The 21,741-nt window shown below is 39.2% G+C and overlaps 1 protein-coding gene across 1 annotated transcript in view; it reads left to right on the top strand.

Moving 5' to 3' along the window:
* PID1 (phosphotyrosine interaction domain containing 1) overlaps positions 1 to 21,741 on the top strand; it is a 241,215-nt gene that overhangs the window by 91,594 nt on the left and 127,880 nt on the right. Inside the window, exon 2 of the mRNA XM_059927454.1 lies at positions 9,276 to 9,422. Within this exon, the coding sequence (XP_059783437.1) occupies positions 9,276 to 9,422 (147 nt within the window). The remainder of the gene's footprint in view (positions 1 to 9,275; positions 9,423 to 21,741) is intronic.

Below are 21,741 nucleotides of genomic sequence, written 5' to 3'. Positions count from 1 at the left end.
TTTACATTTTATATAATTGTTGACACGTTTAATTTTAAATCTGTTATCTTATTTGTTTTCTATTTGTCTTATCATTTTTTTGGTTAACTTTTTCCTCTATTTCTGCCTTCTTTTTTTATGATTCCATTTTATCTTCTTTATACTTATATATAACTCTTTGGTTTGTTATTTTAGTCATTGCTTTATGGTTTATAGTATACACCTTTAACTTATTATAACCTACCTTCAAATGATATTAAACCACGTCATATATACTGTTAGATCCTTAAAATAGTATACTTCCGTTTTTACCTTTTCTGACCATTGTACTAGTGTGGCAATACATCTTACTTTTGTATCTGGTAAAATCCCATACCACATTGTTATTATTTTTAGTAATTTTGAATAGTCAAAATTATCTGATAATTATTATAATTTATAGATAATTATTCATTATCTTTGAATGAATTTTAAATTATAAGAAAGAAACTTATTAGTCCATATAGTTACCCTCTTCTCTACTCTTCATTCCCTTTTATAGATCTATATTTTCATCTTTTCTTTTGCCCAACTGACTTTCTTTAACATTTCTTATAGAAAAAGTCCACTGGCAATGAATTGTTTCAGTTTTATTTTACCTTCATTCTATACTCAGAATTCTTGATGTGCTGTGGTGTAATTTTCTTCTATTTCTTCTGCTTGGGGCTTATTGAGATTCTTGTATTTGTGGGTTTATAATTTTCTCAAATTTAGAAAATTTCTTGCTGTTTCCTCATTTTTTTTCTTGTTTTTCCTTACTTCTCCTCTGGGACTCCAATTATACATATATCAGCATAGTTGAAGTTGTCCCTTAGCTCCTTGATGCATTTTTTCTCTTCTTTTCTCTCTGTTTCATTTTGAATAGTTTCTATTGTTATGTCTCCAAGTTCACCAATGTTTTTTTTCTATAATGGAATCTGTTAGTAGCACCCAGTGTGCTTTTCCCCTTTACCATTATAGTTTTTATCTTTAGAAGTTAAATTTGTATCTTTTTATATCTTCAATATCTCTACTTACCTTTTGGAATATATGAAATACAGTTTTAATGTCTTTACCTGGTCATTATAACATCTGTGTCATTTTTGGTTGGTTTTATTAATTGATTTGTCTCTATTATGGGTTCTATTTTTCTGCCTTTTTGCATGCCTGGTGATTTTTGATTGGATGTTAGACATTTTGAATTTTACCTTGTTGGTTGCTGGATATTTTTGTAATCCTATAAATAAATATTTTTCAACAATTTTTGTGGAATTCAGGTAAATTACTCTGAAGTACTTTGATTATTTTGGATCATCTTTTAAAGATTTGCAGGTGGAATCAGAGTGGCGTTTAGTCTAGTGCTAATTATTTCCTACTACTGTGACTAGACATTGAGTACTCTACCCAGTGCCCTATGACTCATGAGTTTTTCCATTCATTGGTGGAAACAGACAATATTGCTGGTTCTGTGTGAGCACCAGCACGTTCATCTCTAGTTCTTTCCAATGGTTCTTTTCCTTTGGTTAGTTTCCTTTCATGTATACTCTGATTAGTACACAACTGAATATTTAAGGGGACACTCTGCAGATTTCCAGAGTTCTCTCTGTGTGCAGATATCTCCTTTTATTTGTCTCCCTGGGCTTTCATCTCAGTCACCTTAGCTCAGGGACTCTGCTGGGCCCTGTTTTTCTCCTCCCTTCATGGCAGCCTGCAAACTCCCTCAAGGTAGTAAGCCAGACAATTGTATAACTTATCTCATTTGTGTCACATCTTTCAGAGATCACTGTCCTTCATTGCCTGATATCCAGTGTCTCACAAACTGTTGCTTCATATTTTTTTTTTTTCTAGTTTATTTGGTTGTTTTAGGTGGCAGGATCTATTTGGTTCCTGTTACTCCATCTGGATTGAAAATGAAGTAAAAAATATTGATCTTTAGCAGTTTAATTGAATTCAGTGCAATAAGACACTCATACCACCAGGGGCATGTGGGAATAACTTAGAGAAGAACAGATTTCTAAATGCTTATTCCTATCCCATACTTAGTATGTGGAATGACCAGACAATTGGCCCATTTTATTATTACTTCTCTCTATCATTCACTCACACTCTGTTAGTTGAATATTCATAGTTTAAATATAGGTATGAGTTAATTCAGCTGTACTTGAATTTTTTTCATGAGTGGGTGGAATTTTTGTTCTATGCTCCTAGCATTTGTCATTTTCCATCAGGGGCTGCAAATTCAAATGCCTGTAAGGGTCAAGCAAGTATAGGAGTGAAGTTGGTAAGGCATAAATAGTCACTGGTCTTTATTTATTTATTTTTTATTTTTGGCTGCGTTGGGTCTTCGTTGCTGCGCGTGGGCTATCTCTAGTTGTGGCGAGTGGGGGCTACTCTTCATCGCAGTGTGCAGGCTTCTCATTGTGGTGGCTTCTCTTGTTGTGGAGCATGGGCTCTAAGCACACAGGCAGCACGCGGGCTTGGTAGTTGCAGCGCATGGGCTCAGTAGTTGCAGTGCGCAGGCTCTGGGGCTCCAGGGCTTCAATAGTTGTGGCTTGTGGGTTCTAGAGCGCAGGCTCAGTAGTTGTGGCGCACGGGCTTAGTTGCTCTGCGGCATGTGGGATCTTCCCAGGCCAGGGATTGAACCCGTGTCCCCTGCATTGGCAGGCGGATTCTTAACCATTGAGCCACCAGGGTAGTCCCACTGGTCTTTAGTATAGAAGGGAAATCTGGCACTGGGGGAAGGAGGGACCATGGTGATTTGCAGAGGAAAACGCCTAAGTAAATAAGGGCGTTTGCAACAACCAGCTGGAGCTCATTGTTGCCCTGAGGGAATGCAAGTTGCTTTTGTAGATATTCTGATCTTTCAAGAGAAGTAGAAATGCAAATTTTAATATGTATCTCAGCTTTTGAATATACTTCAAATTTTGATCATAAAGCAGTCTGTGAATCAAATAAAACTTATTTATAGGCTAAGTATGCCTTCAGGCTGTGAGCTTGCAACCTGTGTTCAACAATAAATTGTTTAACTGTTAACATATACAAAAATAGTTTAGAAAATTACAGAAACCACTGAAGCTAGGGATATAGCACATAGGTATTTTTTGTGTGTGCATGTGCATATGTATGTATTTCAGATCAGTAACAAAAAATAAATAAGTAGATACACACACACAAACACACATACACACACTCCCCTGAGTGAGTCTTTCACAAGCCTTGGGGGCTTTTTGCATACTCTGTGGGCATGGAGTTATTTTTATGCTTCTCCCACATAATCTCTTGAGAGAATCTGTGATGTTCAAAAGAAATTCTTCCATAATTAAAACTGCATGAATAAATATGGGTGTGTGAACATGAGTATTTTCAGTTAGTTTAATAATAACTATCAGTTTAATAGATATAGACAGCCTTTTAAATTTATGAATATCTGGATGTAGGCCTTTAAGCTGTAACTTTTTTGAATATGGCAGTTACTAGGATAATTTGCAGCAAGAAGCTTCATGCCAAATTGGTGTATGTCTTTCTTTTCTTGAAATACCAGATCAACACAAATTGCATTAAAAATTTAATTCTTGAAATAAAATAGTGCAATTTTGTATACGCCTGCTAGATTTGGGGAGATTATCCAACCCTGCTTTACTTTTAAAAAGGACAAAAACTAACAAACAAAACCTTTGCACTAAAATGTGTTTAAATGAAAGTTGAATTTAAGTAAAATTTTCTTTTATTCACTCATGTAATTACTCCTAATCATCTAACAAATCATTTGCTGTTTATTTAACAAAATATTTTTCTCATTTTTATGGGTTTTTTTTGGTAAAAGTGCTAGAATAAATATTTAAAAGCAGAAATCTGAGAATATACATTAAATATAAGCAAAAGATTATTAGATCTAATTTATTAAAGGACACAAAAGTCATCACACCTGTTTCTTTATTCATATGTGGGGCCTGAATATACTTGTTTCTTTAAGAGACAAGTGGTATACAATGTAAGGAAACTACAACTGAGTTCCACTAATTCTTACAGAACCCTAAAGTAATAAAATAATTATGCGTAGAATGTCAAAGCCCTACTGATTTTTGTACACTTGTACAAATTAACATTTGTTTGGGGTACTGAGTTTTTTTCCATTAATTCCATTCACCCACTTGTTCCTTGTGGTTCTCTTGAGAGCATTTGCAATATTTCTGAAGCTTGATTAGGGCATTACTGAATCAGTAATTTGCAAGTTAAAACTGACCATTTTAGTCAGCCTTCAAAATGCAAAGATGAGCCAGGGATTAAAACCTTTAATGCCTTCCCTCTAATTTCTGTGAAGACAGTGTTCCAGTTTTCTTAGAAAAAGAGGAGGCAGGATTTGCCTTCCAAAGAAGTTTTGTATTTTGGATACAGAATCAATACAAAGGTGAGATACACTGGATTTGAATTGGTAAAATATGTAAATCCCTGCCTGCTAAACTGTCAGAGATTAATGTCTGAATAGGAGTAGGAAGCGCCAACTGTAAAATTATACAGGGCATGGCGATTACCCCCTCTGCATAATGGGGCTTGATTTAGAGGCTCTATTTTAGGATCGCACATAAAGCACCAAATGTAGAAAGCAGAGCTTTGTTTAATTTGTCCTAGGCAGTGCCCTAATTTTCTACAACACTATTCACGTCCCTTCTTTAAGAATGAATAACACATTTTCTTTATGGAACCCTGTGCATCCGTCATTTGGGGACTGTAGCTTTTCCAAGCTACTCTATTAGATTGCTCTTGTGTTGCCTTTTTATGATGCTACTGGATTATGTTATTTGGGGTTGCATTATCTTTATTGCACTTGTATGTCCATGCAAAGAACAAGTGATATTATTTTTGACTGGTCATAACAAGCAATTTAAAGTTGACAGATGGGAAAACTGAGGCCCAGGAAGTATAAGGCCATGCAGTTCTGACAGAGTTGGTTATAGCAAATGGGTCTTGGCTACTCAGCAAGAATTGGGTATTATTGCAGGTACAGTATTCGACTGTCTCTTGAGACTTGGGATTCATCTTATTTTGGCAGTAGCTCAGAGAGCTTTGTCTTAAATATTAATAACCTAGGGACTGTAATACTTTCTTTGGGTTGTTATTTGGTGCTTGGTCATTAAGGCTCAGCCTATTCAAATAAGTGCAAGATTCACTATGTTTTTTTAAAGATAATGTTGCTATTCATTTATGCAGATTAACATTTATGAGCTCCTTTTAAAATTTTTGTCTCCGTTTTATTTTTACAGATGATTTTTTATTAAAAAGTAATTTTGTATTGGTGAGACTCTTTGAATTTTGAGGATCATCTAACTCAAGCTCACTTAAGCATAAAAGGCACTGTATTGGTTCATTCTGTCAGTAAGTCTGTGGATAGACATCTAACTCAAGCTCACTTAAGCATAAAAGGCACTGTATTGGTTCATTCTGTCAGTAAGTCTGTGGATAGACATCTAACTCAAGCTCACTTAAGCATAAAAGGCACTGTATTGGTTCATTCTGTCAGTAAGTCTGTGGATAGATCTGAGTCAGATGCAGCTGGATCCAGGGGCTCAGCTTTGTCGTCTGTGACTTTCCATTTCTAAGCTCTCCTGTTGTCTCTGTATGGTATTATCATTCACAGACGGACCTTGGCGGGAGAGAAGGTCAGCAGCAGCTCTGAACTCTTTACCCCCATTTAGCAAACCTACATATCAACCTCCCAGGTGATTCTGTTCAGCCAATCTTGAGTTTCATCTGAACCAACTCCTTTGGCCAGGTACCTGGGGGTACTCAGATGGTCAGCCTGTGTCACATATTCTTTCCCAATGTTAGGGGGTGGGGAATTATGAATGACAGCCCCATTTCACAAAGCAGCATATGGTAGTGGAGAAGTTTCCCTAAGGAAGGGGCAGAAGAGTGTTCTTATCAGAAGCAGCTTTAGCTATTACACTTTGACCACTGAAGGTTTACAAGACAGACTCAGAGTTACATAAAAATGTTAATTTTCTGTAAAAGTGTGTATTGTTGTAGACTCAATGATTCATCACATAACCTACATTTTATTTCCCTCTTTACTTTCATCCTCTCACAGTGGACAAAAAAGACAATGCCATGAAAGAAAAAAACACTTTTTTTCTTTAATGTTTTAAAGACATTAAAAATTTTCTCTATTTCACTTTCAAATATTGTCTTAGCCTTTTTCTTTAGCTCTTCTAAGGAACTCCTCATGTAGAATTGTAGTTGTCATTTGATTGAACAGTCTCTACTGATTGTGAGAAATCTTTCAAGCAGAGGTTCACATTTTATTTCTGTTCCAGTTGTGCCTCTCACAGTGCTGGCTGAGTGGGGGTGTTGAGTAAAGGTGGATGGTTGGATTGGTGAGTGATTACAGGGCAGCTGTCTACCTGGCTGGAGATGCCCAAACTCTGAAGAATTATGTAGTTGAGGTTACACAACACATTGTGTTGAAGTTGGAATTTGAACTCCCTTATTTTCCTATCCCTAATTTAGAGTTTAAAAAAAAAGCTTATTTCTTTTACTTAGCTCCCAGGCAAGGGGGCCTTACATGTGCCCATCTGTAACTTCCAGTCTCTCTGTGTGCCTAGTAATTGAACCATTTGGTTCTGACAGGTATTACAATGGGGACAGGAAGACAGTCTCAGAACTTCTGGGCAGTTTGATTGTCCAACCCGCATGAGGACAGGGCCACTTCTAGTGCCATCTTCAGGACCTTCCTGTGTGGCACGAGTCAGGCTGAGTTGAGCTTCAATTTCATGTACCTCTCGTAGAGCGCCAGCAAAATGGCAGCCGAGGGAGAGTGTCCCCACTTGCTTATTACTTTGTCTTCTGAGCCCCTCTCCCTTTATCATCTTCATCCCATAGCTCCAGATAGTTGCTCACAGAGGCAAACCAACTTCAGCTGTCCCTCCCAGTGATCTCTGTTGCTGTTCCCAGACCACTTTGCAACCCTAAACCTGCACCCTCTTGGACTGGAATCAATTAAGAGCAAAGACAGAAACTTCCAGATTAATATGAAGACTTGCATTTATGCAATTAATATGAAGATTTCCTTACATTTAAAAAACTGCAAATCACTACTCCTTGGGAGACCTAAGTGCAAGTCTCTCTCTCATTTGAAAAATATCAGAGCTGGCAACTTTGTATTCTAAAAAGTGGCTTTATCAGTTAGGGTTAAGTCAGAAAGACAGAAGTACTAGGAGATACATATTAAGAGGTTTATTCAAGGAGTTGGTTTATGTGATTGTAGGGGCTGGCTAGGCAAGTTTGAAATCCTTAGGGCAGGCTGTCAGGAAGGGTGGGCTGGAACTCTGACATAGACTGAAATAGCTATTCACAGGTGGCATTTCTTCTTCAGGGAAGCCTCAGCTCACCTATTAAGGCCTTTAAATTGATTTAATCAGGCCCACCCAGATTATCTAAAATAATCTCCCTTACTTCCATTCAACTGATTATGGACTTTAACCACATTCACAAAGCACCTTCATGGCAGTACCTAGATTAGTATTTGACTGAATATCTGAGCATGGTAGCCTAGCCAAGTTAACATGTAAAACTGATCATCAAAGTGGTCAGTTGGAGTTCTAGTAGATTCTGTGTGGACTTGTGAAATGCAGGCCTTGTCCTGATACAGATTTCAAAACCTCTACTGCCTTTATATTGAATTGTATGGGAACTGTTTTTGGTGATTTATATTTAGGTGAATGTACTTGTGTATATATGTCATCATTCAATTCTTTCAGTACTGTGTTTGTTTCACAAACCATAGCAGGTCCAGAAAGATCAAGTTGGATGGAGTAGTGATCAGGTATACTTCATGAACCCTGGTTTACAGATCATTATTTTTACATTTTTGCTGTGTATTTTTCTTTCACTTTATTACCTACATTACCTTCCACAAATACTCGTTGGACATCTGTGAGGTCTCAGGTGATGTTTTAGGTACTTGGGAGACTTCATTGATTCAAACAGCTTCTGTTTATATGGCACTTATATTCTAGTGGACAGTGAAAGACAATAAAATACACTTCATAGTGGTGATAAGTAGTGATAAGAATAATAAAGCAGGGGAAGGGACTAGACAGTAATGAGTATTTATGTGTACCAAACTTAGCTACATAATTTGTAGGGCCCAGTACGAAATGAAAATCAATGTCCTCCATTCAAAAAGTAGAAAAAAGTGCCATTAAATGTACTGACAATAAAGCTTTTTCTTTTCTTCCATGAATTTCTCTCTGGAATCATGGTGGTTTTTCTTCCTTTTTTTTTTTTTTTTTTTTTTTTAATTTGCTGTTTAATCCTTTTCTAAGTTTAAAAAAATTTTTAGATTATTGACATGAATTTATCATTCACCATTTACTGGACCCAAGTAAATGGGAGGGTAATGGATGGAAAATGAGGTTAGAGCCACTTTGGGTCCCTGAATCAGGCATGGGCTTGAAGGCCAAAGTAAGGACTTAGAATTTTTCAGTGAGAAGAGGGGAAGACTTGGGAGACTTTTGGCAGAAGGGTGACAGCCATGGTGGGATTTTAGAAGGATTCCCATTGGCTGCTGTGTGGCAAGGTTGGAAATGGCAGGACTAGTTTGGAAGCTGCTATAATAGACCAAACAATGACGGTGCCTGGATTGGGTATATAGATAGATAGTGGTGATTAAACATGGTTGGATTCTGGGCATATTTCAAAACTAGTGCCAACAGGAGTTGCATATAGAATGAATATTTACTTAGAGTCCTGGCCTGGGGCAGCAGATAAAATGGTCCATTTAGAAACAGCGAATTTTCTAAAGTTCTATAGCCAATGCATGGCAGAAGTAGAGAAGGCAGAAAACAGAAGTCCTGTGTGTGTGTGTTTTTCATCAGCTCTTCTCCTTTTTCATTACCTCTAGACTTTCCCCAAAGTATCCCCTGTAACATCCCCTTCCCGACATCTTCACTTATTTTGCTGAATTCAGCATGGATTACATGTCTAGAATCTCATCTGTTTGTATCACTTTGGAAGAACCTCTCAGAGCAAGGTCCTGGTGACTCTACCACCGCCCCATGTTTTCATGGCATCTGTGTAGGGGTTGGCTGTCTCTCACAGTTTCATTTTGGTGGTATCCTGACAGTTTTTTCCTTCTATTTCACTCGATACCTTTTGGCCTGCTCTAGTAAAACAGAATTCATAAAACAAAGATTTTGTTACTGGGTTTGCTGTACAGTTGCACCCTGTATAATTCCAAATGATTTCACTCTGTTTGACTTATTTTTTTTTCTGCTTTCCAGCACTTTCAGACCATGCTGAAGTCTAAGTTGAATGTCCTCACACTGAAAAAGGAACCTCTGCCAGCAGTTATTTTCCATGAGCCTGAGGCCATTGAGCTGTGCACCACCACGCCCCTGATGAAGACCAGGACTCACGGTGGCTGCAAGGTATGAGGCACGTGGCCATCAGGGAACCTCCTGGTGGGACACACAAAAGGATGTATACCCTTAAGGCTCTTGTTCAAAGTGATAACTTTTTTAGGAATGAAAATATCAAACGACTAACAGAATAAGCTCATTGAGTGACGGTAGTCTGGATCCATACCCTGCTTTATTTTTCTTGATGATATAGCACTCTTCATCATTTTGGGGTTCACATAAAGACATAAGTTTGCTATGTGTGAATGAAATAGTAATCTCGCCATATTTTCTTTTTTTTTTTTAACATCTTTATTGGAGTATAATTGCTTTACAATGTTGTGTTAGTTTCTGCTGTATAACAAAGTGAATCAGCTATATGTATACATATATACCCACATCCCCTCCCTCTTGCGTCTCCCTCCCACCCTCCCTACCCCACCCCTCTAGGTGGTCACAAAGCACCGAACTGATCTCCCCGTAGGATGCAGCTGCTTCCCACTAGCTATCTATTTTACATTTGGTAGTGTCCATGCCACTCTCCCACTTCGTCCCAGCTTACCCTTTCCTCTCCCCATGTACTCAAATTCATTCTCTATGTCTGCGTCTTTATTCCAGAACCATTCATCAGAACCATTATTTTTTTTAGATTCCATATATATGTGTTTGCATACAGTATTTTTTTTTCTCTTTCTGACTTAATTCACTCTGTATGACAGTCCCTAGGTCCATCCACCTCACTACAAATAACTCAATTTCATTTCTTTTTATGGCTGAGTAATATTCCATTGTATATATGTGCCACATCTTCTTTATCCATTCATCTGTCGATGGACACTTAGGTTGCTTCCATGTCCTGGCTATTGTAAGTAGAGCTGCAATGAACATTTTGGTACATGACTCTTTTTGAATTATGGTTTTCTCAGGGTATATGCCCAGGAGTGGGATTGCTGGGTCATATGGTACTTCTATTTTTAGTTTTTCAAGGAACCTCCATACTGTACTCCATAGTGGCTGTATCAATTTACATTCCTACCAACAGTGCAAGAGGGTTCCCTCTTCTCCACACCCTCTCCAGCATTTATTGTTTGTAGATTTTTTGGTGATGGCCATTCTGACTGGTGTGAGGTGATACTGCATTGTAGTTTTGATTTGCATTTCTCTAATGATTAGTGATGTTGAGCATCCTTTCATGTGTTTGTTGGCCGTCTGTATATCTTCTTTGGAGAAATGTCTATTTAGATCTTCTGCCCATTTTTGGATTGGGCTGTTTGTTTTTCAGATATTGAGCTGCATGAGCTGCTTGTATATTTTGGAGATTAATCCTTTGTCAGTTGCTTCATTTGCAAATATTTTCTCCCATTCTGAGGGTTGTCTTTTCATCCTGTTTATGGTTTTCTTTGCTGTGCAAAAGCATGTAAGTTTCATTTGGTCCCATTTGTATATTTTTGTTTTTATTTCCATTTTTCTAGGAGGTGGGTCAAAAAAGATCTTGCTGTGATTTATGTCAAAGACTGTTCTTCCTGTGTTTTCCTCTAAGAGTTTTATAGTGTCTGGCCTTACATTTAGGTCTTTAATCCATTTTGAGTTTATTTTTGTGTATGGTGTTAGGGAGTGTTCTAATTTCATTCTTTTACATGTAGCTGTCCAGTTTTCCTAGCACCACTTATTGAAAAGGCTGTCTTTTCTCAACTGTATATTCTTGACTCCTTCATCAAATATAAGGTGACCATATGTGCATGGGTTTATCTCTGGGCTTTCTATCCTGTTCCATTGATCTATATTTCTGTTTTTGTGCCAGTACCGTACTGTCTTGGTTACTGTAGCTTTGTAGTATAGTCTGAAGTCAAGGAGCCTGATTCCTCCAGCTCCGTTTTTCTTTCTCAAGATTGCTTTGGCTATCCAGGGTCTTTTGTGGTTCCAAACATATTGTGACATTTTTTGTTCTAGTTCTTGGAAAAATGCCATTGGTAGTTTGACAGGGATTGCATTGAACCTGTAGATTGCTTTGGGTAGTATAGTCATTTTAACATTGTTGATTCTTCCAATCCAAGAACATGGTATATCTCTCCATCTGTTTGTATCATCTTTAATTTCTTTCATCAGTGTCTTATTGTTTTCTGCATACAGGTCTTTTGTCTCCTTAGGTAGGTTTATTCCTAGGTATTTTATTTTTTTGTTGGGAATATTTCCTTAATTTCTCTTTCAGATTTTTCATCATTAGTGTATAGGAATGCAGGAGATTTCTGTGCATTAATTTTGTATCCTGCTACTTTATCAAATTTATTGATTAGCTCTAGTAGTTTTCTGGTAGCATGTTTAGGATTCTCTATGTATAGTATCGTGTCATCTGCAGCCAGTGACAGCTTTACTTCTTCTTTTCCAATTTGGATTCCTTTTATTTCTTTTTCTTCTCTGATTGCTGTGGCTAAACCTTCCAAAACTATGTTGAATAGTAGTGGTGAGAGTGGGCACCCTTGTCTTGTTCCTGATTTTAGTGGCAATGGTTTCAGTTTTTCACCATTGAGAACAATGTTGGCTGTGGTTTGTCATATATGGCCTTTATTACGTTGAGGTAAGTTCCCTTTATGCCTACTTTCTGGAGAGTTTTTATGATAAATGAGTGTTGAATTTTGTCGAAAACTTTTTCTGCATGTATTGAGATTATCATATGGCTTTTATCCTTCAGTTTTTTAACATGGTTTATCACATTGATTGATTTGCATATATTGAAGAATCCTTGCATTCCTGGGATAAACCCCACTTGATCATGGTGTATGATCCTTTTCATGTGCTGTTGGATTCTGTTTGCTAGTATTTTGTTGAGGATTTTGCATCTATGTTCATCAGTGTTATTGGTCTGTAGTTGTCTTTTTGTGTGACATCTTTGTCTGGTTTTGTTATCAGGGGGATGGTGGTCTCGTAGAATGAGTTTGGGAGTGTTCCTCTGTCTGCTATATTTTGGAAGAGTTTGAGAAGGATAGGTGTTAGCTCTTCTCTAAATGTTTGATAGAATTTGTCCATGAAGCCATCTGGTCCTGGGCTTTTGTTTGTTGGAAGATTTTTAATCACAGTCTCAATTTCAGTACTTGTGATTGGTCTGTTTTTATTTACTGTTTCTTCCTGGTTCAGTCTCAGAAGTTTGTGCTTTTCTAAGAATTTGTCCATTTCTTCCAGGTTGTCCATTTTATTGGCATAGAGTTGCTTGTAGTAATCTCTCATGATTCTTTGTATTTTTGCAGTGTCAGTTGTTACTTCTCCTTTTTTATTTCTAATTCTGTTGATTTGAGTCTTTTCCCTTTTTTCTTGATGAGTCTGGCTAATGGTTTATCAATTTTGTTTATCTTCTCAAAGAACTAGCTTTTGGTTTTATTGATGTTTGCTATTGTGTCCTTCATTTCTTTTTCATTTCTTTCTGATCTGAGTTTTATTATTTCTTTCCCTCTGCTAACTTTGGTTTTTTTTTGTTCTTCTTTCTCTAATTGCTTTAGGTGTAAGATTAGGTTGTTTATTTGAGATTTTTCTTGTTTCTTGAGGTAGGATTGTACTGCTATAAACTTCCCTTTTAGAACTGCTTTTGCTGCATCACATAGGTTTTGGGTCATCGTGGTTTCATTGTCATTTTTTTTTTAAGTATCTTCTGATTTCCTCTTTGATCTCTTTGTTATTTAGTAGTATATTGTTTAGCCTCCACGTGTTTGTATTTTTTACAGATTTTTTTCCTGTACTTGATATCTGGTCTTATAGCGTTTTGGTCAGAAAAAATACTTGATACAATTTCAATTTTCTTAAATTTACCAAGGCTTGATTTGTGACCCAAGGTGTGATCTATCCTGGAGAATGTTCCACGAGCACTTGAGAAGAAAGTGTATTCTGTTATTTTTGGATGGAATGTCCTATAAATATCAATTAAGTCCATCTTGTTTAATGTGTCATTTGACGCTTGTGTTTCCTTATTTATTTTCATTTTGGATGATCTCTCCACTGGTGAAAGTGAGGTGTTAAAGTCCCATACTACTATTGTGTTACTGTTGATTTCCCCTTTTTTGGCTGTTAACATTTGCCTTATGTATTGAGGTGCTCCTATGTTGGGTGTATAAATATTTACAATTGTTTTATCTTCTTCTTGGTTTGATCCCTTGAACACTATGTAGTGTCCTTCTTTGTCTCTTGTAATAGTCTTTATTTTAAAGTCTATTTTGTCTGATATTAGAGTTGCTACTCCAGCTTTCCTTTGATTTCCATTTGCATGGAATATCTTTTTCCATCCCCTCACTTTCAGTCTGTATGTGTCCCTAGGTGTGAAGTGGCTGTCTTGTAGACAGCATATATATGGGTCTTGTTTTTGTATCCATTCAGCCAGTCTGTGTCTTTTGGTTGGAGCATTTAATCCATTTACATTTAAGGTAATTATCGATATGTATGTTCCTATTACCAGTTTCTTAATTGTTTGGGGTCTGTTATTGTAGTCTTGTCCCTCTCTTGTGTTTCCTGCCTAGAGAAGTTCCTTTAGCATTTGTGTAAAGCTGGTTTGGTGGTGCTGAATTCTCTTAGGTTTTCTTGTCCATAAATGTTTTAATTTCTCCATTGAATCTGAATGAGATCCTTGCTGGATATAGTAATCTTGATTGTAGGTTTTTCCCTTTCATCACTTTATATATGTCCTGCCACTCCCTTCTGGCTTGCAGAGTTTCTGCTGAAAGATCAGCTGTTAACTTTATGGGGATTCCCTTGTATGTTATTTGTTGCTTTTCCCATTCTGCTTTTTTTATTTTTTTTTTAATTTATCTGTTTATTTATTTATTTTTGGCTGCGTTGGGTCTTCGTTTCTGTGCAAGGGCTTTCTCTAGTTGTGGCAAGCGGGGGTCACTCTTCATCGCGGTGCACGGGCCTCTCACTATCGCGGCCTCTCTTGTTGCGGAGCACAGGCTCCAGGTGCGCAGGCTCAGTAGTTGTGGCTCACAGGCCCAGTTGCTCCGCGGCATGTGGGATCTTCCCAGACCAGGGCTCAAACCCGTGTCCCCTGCATTGACAGGCAGATTCTCAACCACTGCGCCACCAGGGAAGCCCCCTCCCATTCTGCTTCTAATATTTTTTCTTTGTATTTAATTTTTGATAGTTTGATTAATATGTGTCTTGGCATATGTCTCCTTGGACTTATCCTGTATGGGACTCTGTGCTTCCTGGACTTGACTGACTGTTTCCTTTCCCATATTAGGGAAGTTTTCAACTATAATCTCTTCAAATATTTTCTCAGACCCTTTCTTTTTTCTCTTCTTCTTCTGCGACCCCTAGAATTCGAATGTTTGTGCGTTTAATGTTGTCCCAGAGGTCTCTGAGACTGTCCTCAATTCTTTTCATGTTTTTTTCTTTATTCTGCTCTGTGGTAGTTATTTCCACTATTTTATCTTCCAGGTCACTTATCTGTTCTTCTGCCTCAGTTATTCTGCTATTGATTCCTTCTAGAGAATTTTAAATTTCATTTATTGTGTTTTTCATCATTGTTTGTTTGGTCTTTAGTTCTTCTAGGCCCTTGTTAAACGTTTCTTGTATTTTCTCCATTCTGTTTTCAAGATTTTGGATCATCTTTACTATCATTACTCTGAATTCTTTTTCTTGTTTCCTCTTCATTTATTTGGTCTGGTGGGTTTTTACTTTGCTTCTTCATGTGCTGCGTATTTATCTGTCTTTTCATTTTGCTTAACTTACTGTGTTTGGGGTCTCCTTTTTGTAGGCTGCAGGTTCGTAGTTCCCGTTGTTTTTGGTGTCTGCCCCCAGTGGGTATGGTTGGTTCATTGGGCTGTGTAGGCTTCCTGGTGGAGGGAAATGGAGCCTGTGTTTTGGTGGATGAGGATCGATTTTGTCTTTCTGGTGGGCAGGAGCACGTTTGGTGGTGTGTTTTGGGGTATCTGTGAACTTATTATGATAGTAGGCAGCCTCTCCGCTAGTGGGTGGGATTGTGTTCCTGTCTTGCTAGTTGTTTGGTATGGGGCGTCCAGCATTGGAGCTTGCTGGTCATTGAGTGGAGCTGGGTCTTAGCATTGAGACGGAGATCTCTGGGAGAGCTGTTGCCAATTGATATTACATGCGGCTGGGAGGTCTCTGGTGGTCCAATGTCCTGAACTCGGCTCTCCCACCTCAGAGGCTCAGGCCTGACATCAGGCCAGAGCACCAGGACCTTGTTAGCCACACGGCTCAGAAGAAAAGGGAGAAAAAAAGAAAGAAAAAAAAATAATTAAAAATAATAAATAAATAAAATAGAATAAAATAATCAAATTAAAAAATAAAACAATAATTAAAATAAAAAAATAAGAATGTAATTAAAAAAGAGAAAGAAGAGAGCAACCAAACCAATAAACAAATCTACCAATGATAACAAGCGGTAAAATCTATACTAAGATAAACATAAAAATCAGAAACAAGTCAGTCGCCGACAGGAATCCCCAAGTCTACAGTTGCTCCCAAAGTCCACTGCCTCAATTTTGGGTCGATTTGTTGTCTATTCAGGTATTCCACAGATGCAGGGTACCTCAAGTTGCCTGTGGGGATTTAATCCCTGCTCCTTGATGCCGCATGGAGAAATTTCCCTTTCTCTTCTTTGTTCTCACGGCTCCTGGGGTTCAGCTTTGGTTTTCGCTCCTCCTCTTTTGGGAAGTCTGAGGTCTTCTGCCAGCGTTCAGTAGGTGTTCTGTGGGAGTTGTTCCACATGTAGGTGTATTTTTGATGTATTTGTGGGGAGGGAGGTGATCTCTACATCTTACTCCTCCACCATCTTGAAGGTCTGTTTTATCTGTCGGTCCAGCAGTTCCATGTTAATTGCCAGCAACGTGCTCCTGTATGTATCCCACATAGTCTGTGTTAAGAAGAGCCTTATTGGAAGAAATTCAGCATAGTGATGAAGAACACAGGCTCTGGGATCAAATCCTGACTCAGCCAATTGTACTTCTTGTCACCTTGGACAGATAACTCACTCCCTTGGCTTCCGTTTTCTCATCTCCCTGCGTGCATCCTTTTTTCGACCCCTGTGATGCCCCAGGGTCTTCAGACCCCTGATCAGCAGCCTTCTGAGTAGCTGTCTGGCCTCCTGCTCCCTGGAAAGCTTCACCACAAACAGCTCACTGCTCTCAACTCTTACCATATTTTCTGTAGCCCTATGGAACTTTGCACCTGACAAGAAAAGTCCTGTCCTTAATGATAATTCCTCCCTTTGTATTTGCAGTCTGAATAAAATATATCTTAAAGCTCAAAAAACAAAACAAGTTTCTCAATGGTTGTACTTCCAAATCCTTTGGGAGTAATTTTTACATTTTTGTTTTGCTTCAGCTCTCAAAATTTATGCCAATATTCATGCCTCAGAATCCATTTAAAAAATGTTTCTTCTCATTTATGTAAACCATAATGCTGACATGGAAAGAAAACTAGAAATGTAATGCATAATTTTGGTAAGTTTTTGGCTTCTTTCTCACACAGTATTCTTTTTTGCATGTGTTGATGAATATAGTCATCAGTTTAGAGGTAACAAAGAAAATATGTCTTATGCATATTTTGTCATCAGAAATTTGTTTTGAGTAGTGAAATTAAATTAACGGGCAGGAAAATGCATGTTTGCTTGTGGATTTCTTTTATAACCTGTAGGTATGCTCCTTTCCTTATTGCTTTCCAGGTTAGGGAAGCAAAGATCCATTGATCTTTCCTGCTGCAGTATTCCGTCCCCTCCCCAGTTCTTGCATAGCTGTGGTCCGATTGGAGCCTGCAGCAATCTTGAGTGTGTGTACAAAACCTCACACACGTCCATTCATCCCACAAATACTCTGGGTGCTCAGTGTCTGCCCGGCACAGGAGGCACTGAGAGCAAGACCCCACCCAGCATCTTTATGGGGCTTAACTGGTAGTTGAAGGAGGAGGGAGGAATAAGCACAGATGAACAAACATTGGCTGGTGAGAAAGCCAGTGTGTGAAGAACTTGGAGAAGAATCTGTCAGACAGAAGGAGCAGGAGGGCTAATTCCCAGAGGTGGAAATGGTCTTGTGCATTTTAGACGGAAAACAATGGGTCAGTGAACCTGGGAAGGTGAGAAAGTTGTGGTTTGTAGTGGAGTCTGGCGTGCGTCCTGCTGTAGGGAGCCTTGATGTCATGGCAAGGAGTTTAGATTTTGTTCTAAGTACTATGGAGAAGTATCAGAGGGATTTAGACAAGTGAGTTATATGACTCCATTTGAAAAAGTGTTTTTAAATGGTAATTCTGCTAAGGTGAACTTCCAGCTTCCAGAAAGCAGTGGCCAGTGGCTCTGCTTCAGTGGGAGAGAGTGGACCCGCTTCAGTGGGAGAGAGTGGACCCACAGAATTGCCTTCAGTCCCATTGTATGCAATGCTTTTGGTGAACTGGTGATATAAAGGAATTATAAAACTACTCATTAAATTTGAAAGTGATAAGAAATCAAATTGGGTTATATTTCCTTTAGGGATTTCCTAAAGTCATTTTGAATTCTGTTCCTGTTGGGAAAAATGGTCCCTCAAAAGCAAGATGAAGTCAATTAGAGACCAGTATAAGGAGAAGTTTGATAAAGTCTACAGAGCATGTTTAAATGTGAGGGAAAATGCAATTACAAAATAAAAAGACCTAGCAATGCAATCCAGATACAAAAGAGATGTGTGTGTGTGTGTGTGTGTGTGTGTGTGAGAGAGAGAGAGAGAGAGAGAGAGAGAAATATTTGCTAGGAGAATAAAAGCTATAATATTTCTGACAAGGAATATAGGGTTCAAGATTCACGGAGTAATTTTTTTCTGTGTACTGCTTTAGGTCATGTTTATTTATTTTACTTCTAGAGGGATGCTGAAAAAGAAATAGAAGGAATTCAGAAGAGCATGCCAAAGAGAGTGAGGGTTGCCCTGGCATCAGTCTGTGGGGCTACTTAGACAAAGGGAGGTCAGCAATGATTTCAGCTGGATACAGGGAAGAACTTCTGTGTTCAACGTGAAAACCACTTCCACCGGGCTATAAAAAATTTATAACCTCTTCAGCCCTAGAAATCTTGAAGAGGAGATTCCAGGTGTAGATAATCATAATCCTGGAATCAGGGATCTGGGCCAACACTTCTTGAGGTACTTTCCAGCTTTTTGATTCTGTTTCAAGGAAGAAAACCTCTAATGTATCATTCTTCAAATTGCGTACAATAATCCACTTTACATATTTAAATTTTAATTGCAAATGTCCTGGAGTTACAGCCTTTCATTCTCAGGGACAATGTCACCTTTGTGTTCAGAGTCATATTCTTTGGTTTCAAAACAACAAAACAAAGGTAGATTTTTGAGCCTTGAAATTTCTGTTTAAAAATCTTCAGGCCTCCGCCGTTTTGTTTTTCTTTTCCAGATCATCCCCAGGAACAAAGTGCAGTGTTTCCTCTCTGATTCTTGCGAGTAATTTAGCTCACAAAATGCCAGCTGCAGAAGGATCTCCCTCCTGGCTCAGGCCTGCCAGGAATAATGAGCGCAATGTAGCCGGGGCCCAGCTGCAGAGCCAGCATTGGGACCCTTCGTCTCCACACAGTGGCGGTTCTTTTTGCCTTACAGCTCTCAAGTTGTGCTGCATAACTTTAGGTTTGGGGAGGGACAGAGGCGAGGGGAAGCAAAGGAAAGGGGAGTTGAAAATGGATTATGGTTGGCGAGGTCGAGGCCCTGGCAGTTCTCAGATTTCCCGTTTCCCTCTGATCTGTATTCTCCGTGGGTTCTGGTGGGATGGCCCCGCCAGGCTATTCATGTTGCAGGCAGCTGGGTCTTTGTGCATTCTCCTCTACTGCTGCCACTTTTTTTTTTTTTTTTTTGGAGTGGAGTTATTTAACTGTACAATCCACCGCATACCATTAGGATGCTTGTTGGAGCTGTTCAGAGTATCAGAGGCTGTGTCAGATTTTGCAGCGGAGACGATGGCTTATCTTGCCCGTCTTCCCCTGCCTAACATGATGGGATCCTAAGGTGGCTTTGGCTTGTTAGCAAACATTTAGTTAATTAATAGTCATTGAAAACTTACTAACCTACTGTGTACATAGAATTGCAGTGAAAGGAATCAAAGTAGGTGTTGTGAGTGAGTAAAGCAATTTATAGTCAAGTAGGAGGCATGAGGTGAGTGCCCAGATAAATTGAGAGTGCTTCCGATACTCATATGTGTAACAGAAACCCCTGGAGGCCAGATTTCTGGACCTTCTTTCCAAAGATTTTAATTCAGGCACTCAGCTTACTGGTGGGAACAAGAGCCTGCACTTTAGATTTCATGTGTAATTTACATGAAAGTGGCGCCTGGATGTGCTTTGAGGTTGAGGACCTGAACCAGAGAGGAGGGTGTGGACAGAGCAACATAAGTGACGTAAATGGAGACACGGTAGGGAAGTGAGAGATGTGGGGAAATGGTGTGTGTGGTCAGCTGGCACTGCGGGGGTTAGACTGGGTTTGCCACACAGCTGACCAGGAGGTTGACACCTAAGCAAAGGTTGGGCTCTTGTCATTTTCGTGTCAGATGTGCACCCTTCAGACAGCATGGTGTGTGTGGTGTCGTGTCCTACAGGAAGTGCTTGTCCTCTTTTGGATTGACTCACTTCCGGGCCTACTCACCAAAGGCCTCAAAGCCTTCATGAAATGGTGATCTGATGATGACAAAAATCATAATAAAATACTAATACTACAGAAATAGATGCTAGTAAAAAGCTAATGTTTATTAGTACAATGAGTAAGCATTCACCTATGTACTTTTCATGGTACTGAGCCATTTAATCCTCAGGATGACTCAGCAGATCAAGTGCCATCTGTAGCCCCATTTCACAGATGAGCTAGTTGAGGCACAGGGAGGCTAAAGCTGTCCCAGGGTCCCCAGTGCATCACTGGCAGAGCCTGGATTTGAATTTCATCACTCTGGCTCCACAGCCTGTGCTCATTCCCACTAGAGTCCACTGCTTCTCAGTGACCAGAGACAGCTCTTAAAACTGGTTGGCTGTTTGTGTCATGTGCATTTAAGCAAGTTTCTCTTCTGCAGGTTTCAGTTTCTGCCTCTTTCATAGGCCTTAACCTGGGTCATTATATCTCAGGCATCCTCTTACCTAAAAGTGCAAGAGTCAAGGATTTACCTTGTTTAATTGAATTAGAATCTTCTCTTTACTTCTAAAAACCAGAAGGATGAGGAGCGTGTACTAACAGCATCATAATTTCATCCCAGATATACTGCTTGGATTCTCAAATTTGGTTTTCTTTAAAAAAGAAAGGACAGTCTACAATGAGAAGTCATATGCCTTGTAACAAATATATATGGGACAAACCATGAAATGTCCAATGAGTTCCTGTACAGCCATGTGGACCCTGTACAACATCCATTCCACAGAGATGGTCCCCAGCTACATGGTGCTTACAGTTTTAAAGCAAAATAGCAGCAATGCCGTAACAAATAAACTGACACATAACCGGAGGTTTGGGACATCTTACAACATTTATCTTTTATTTAAAACTTTTTATAAAGTTTGTGATTAGTGGTCATTTCTAAGAAGGGAAATAACATGGAAGAGAAACACCAAGGGAAGATGTGTGGGGAAAGAGATAAGAAGGAAAAGCAGGAAAATTAGAAGTTATTTACACAGGGCTCCTGTTTGGGTCTCGGTCTGTCTGCCTTTACGCTGGATTTACCTGGTTGTCTTCCTCTACACCCTCTCAGCATCGCTGGGCCGAGCCAGGGTCCTAAGCTAGGTCTTGAGGAATGGTCCCCAGAGGGGATGCTCCTTTTGGCCACCAGGCAGGCTTTGGGAGTTGCTGGTGAATAGGACTAGTTAAGCATGTGACGTTTCTTTCCAATCCCTTCCCTTTCCGTTCCCTTATTGTTTATGCTGAGGGTGCCTTTGCCTTCATTCTGCAGCTTGGTAGCTGTCCAGCTGCCCCGTCCCTTCACCCTTCCCTGTGGGCCCCACCAGCATCTCACCTGGACCTGCTCGCCAAGTGATGCTCCGATTCCCAAATCTCACCTCCTCCTGAGTGAGGCACTTGGCCCGGCATCTAAGGCCCTTGCTGTCTTCTTCCCAATTGTGAGGGCAGAAACCATCAAACACACCAGTCTCTAAGAAGGAGTTAATGAGTCGTAAACCGGGACCATTTTTACTTTACTCTCTTTGAGATTCCTGTATTCAGGCATGCCAGTGGTCGTCCCGTAGCTCTCAGAAAGGATGTGGTTGATTTACAGTTTTATGGGACAGAGAGGAGAGTTTCTGAACTGAAGGTGTAGCAGGAAACCCTCAACTTCCTCAACTCCTACCATTTCATGCACATGTGAAATGGCCAGTCTTAGAAGTGGGTTCCAGCGACCCCACTTATCTAATAAG

This window comes from Balaenoptera ricei, chromosome 7 (assembly GCF_028023285.1).
Source record: "Balaenoptera ricei isolate mBalRic1 chromosome 7, mBalRic1.hap2, whole genome shotgun sequence".
In the NCBI taxonomy this organism is placed as follows: domain Eukaryota; kingdom Metazoa; phylum Chordata; class Mammalia; order Artiodactyla; family Balaenopteridae; genus Balaenoptera; species Balaenoptera ricei.
This window is presented reverse-complemented; position numbering and strand designations above follow the sequence as displayed.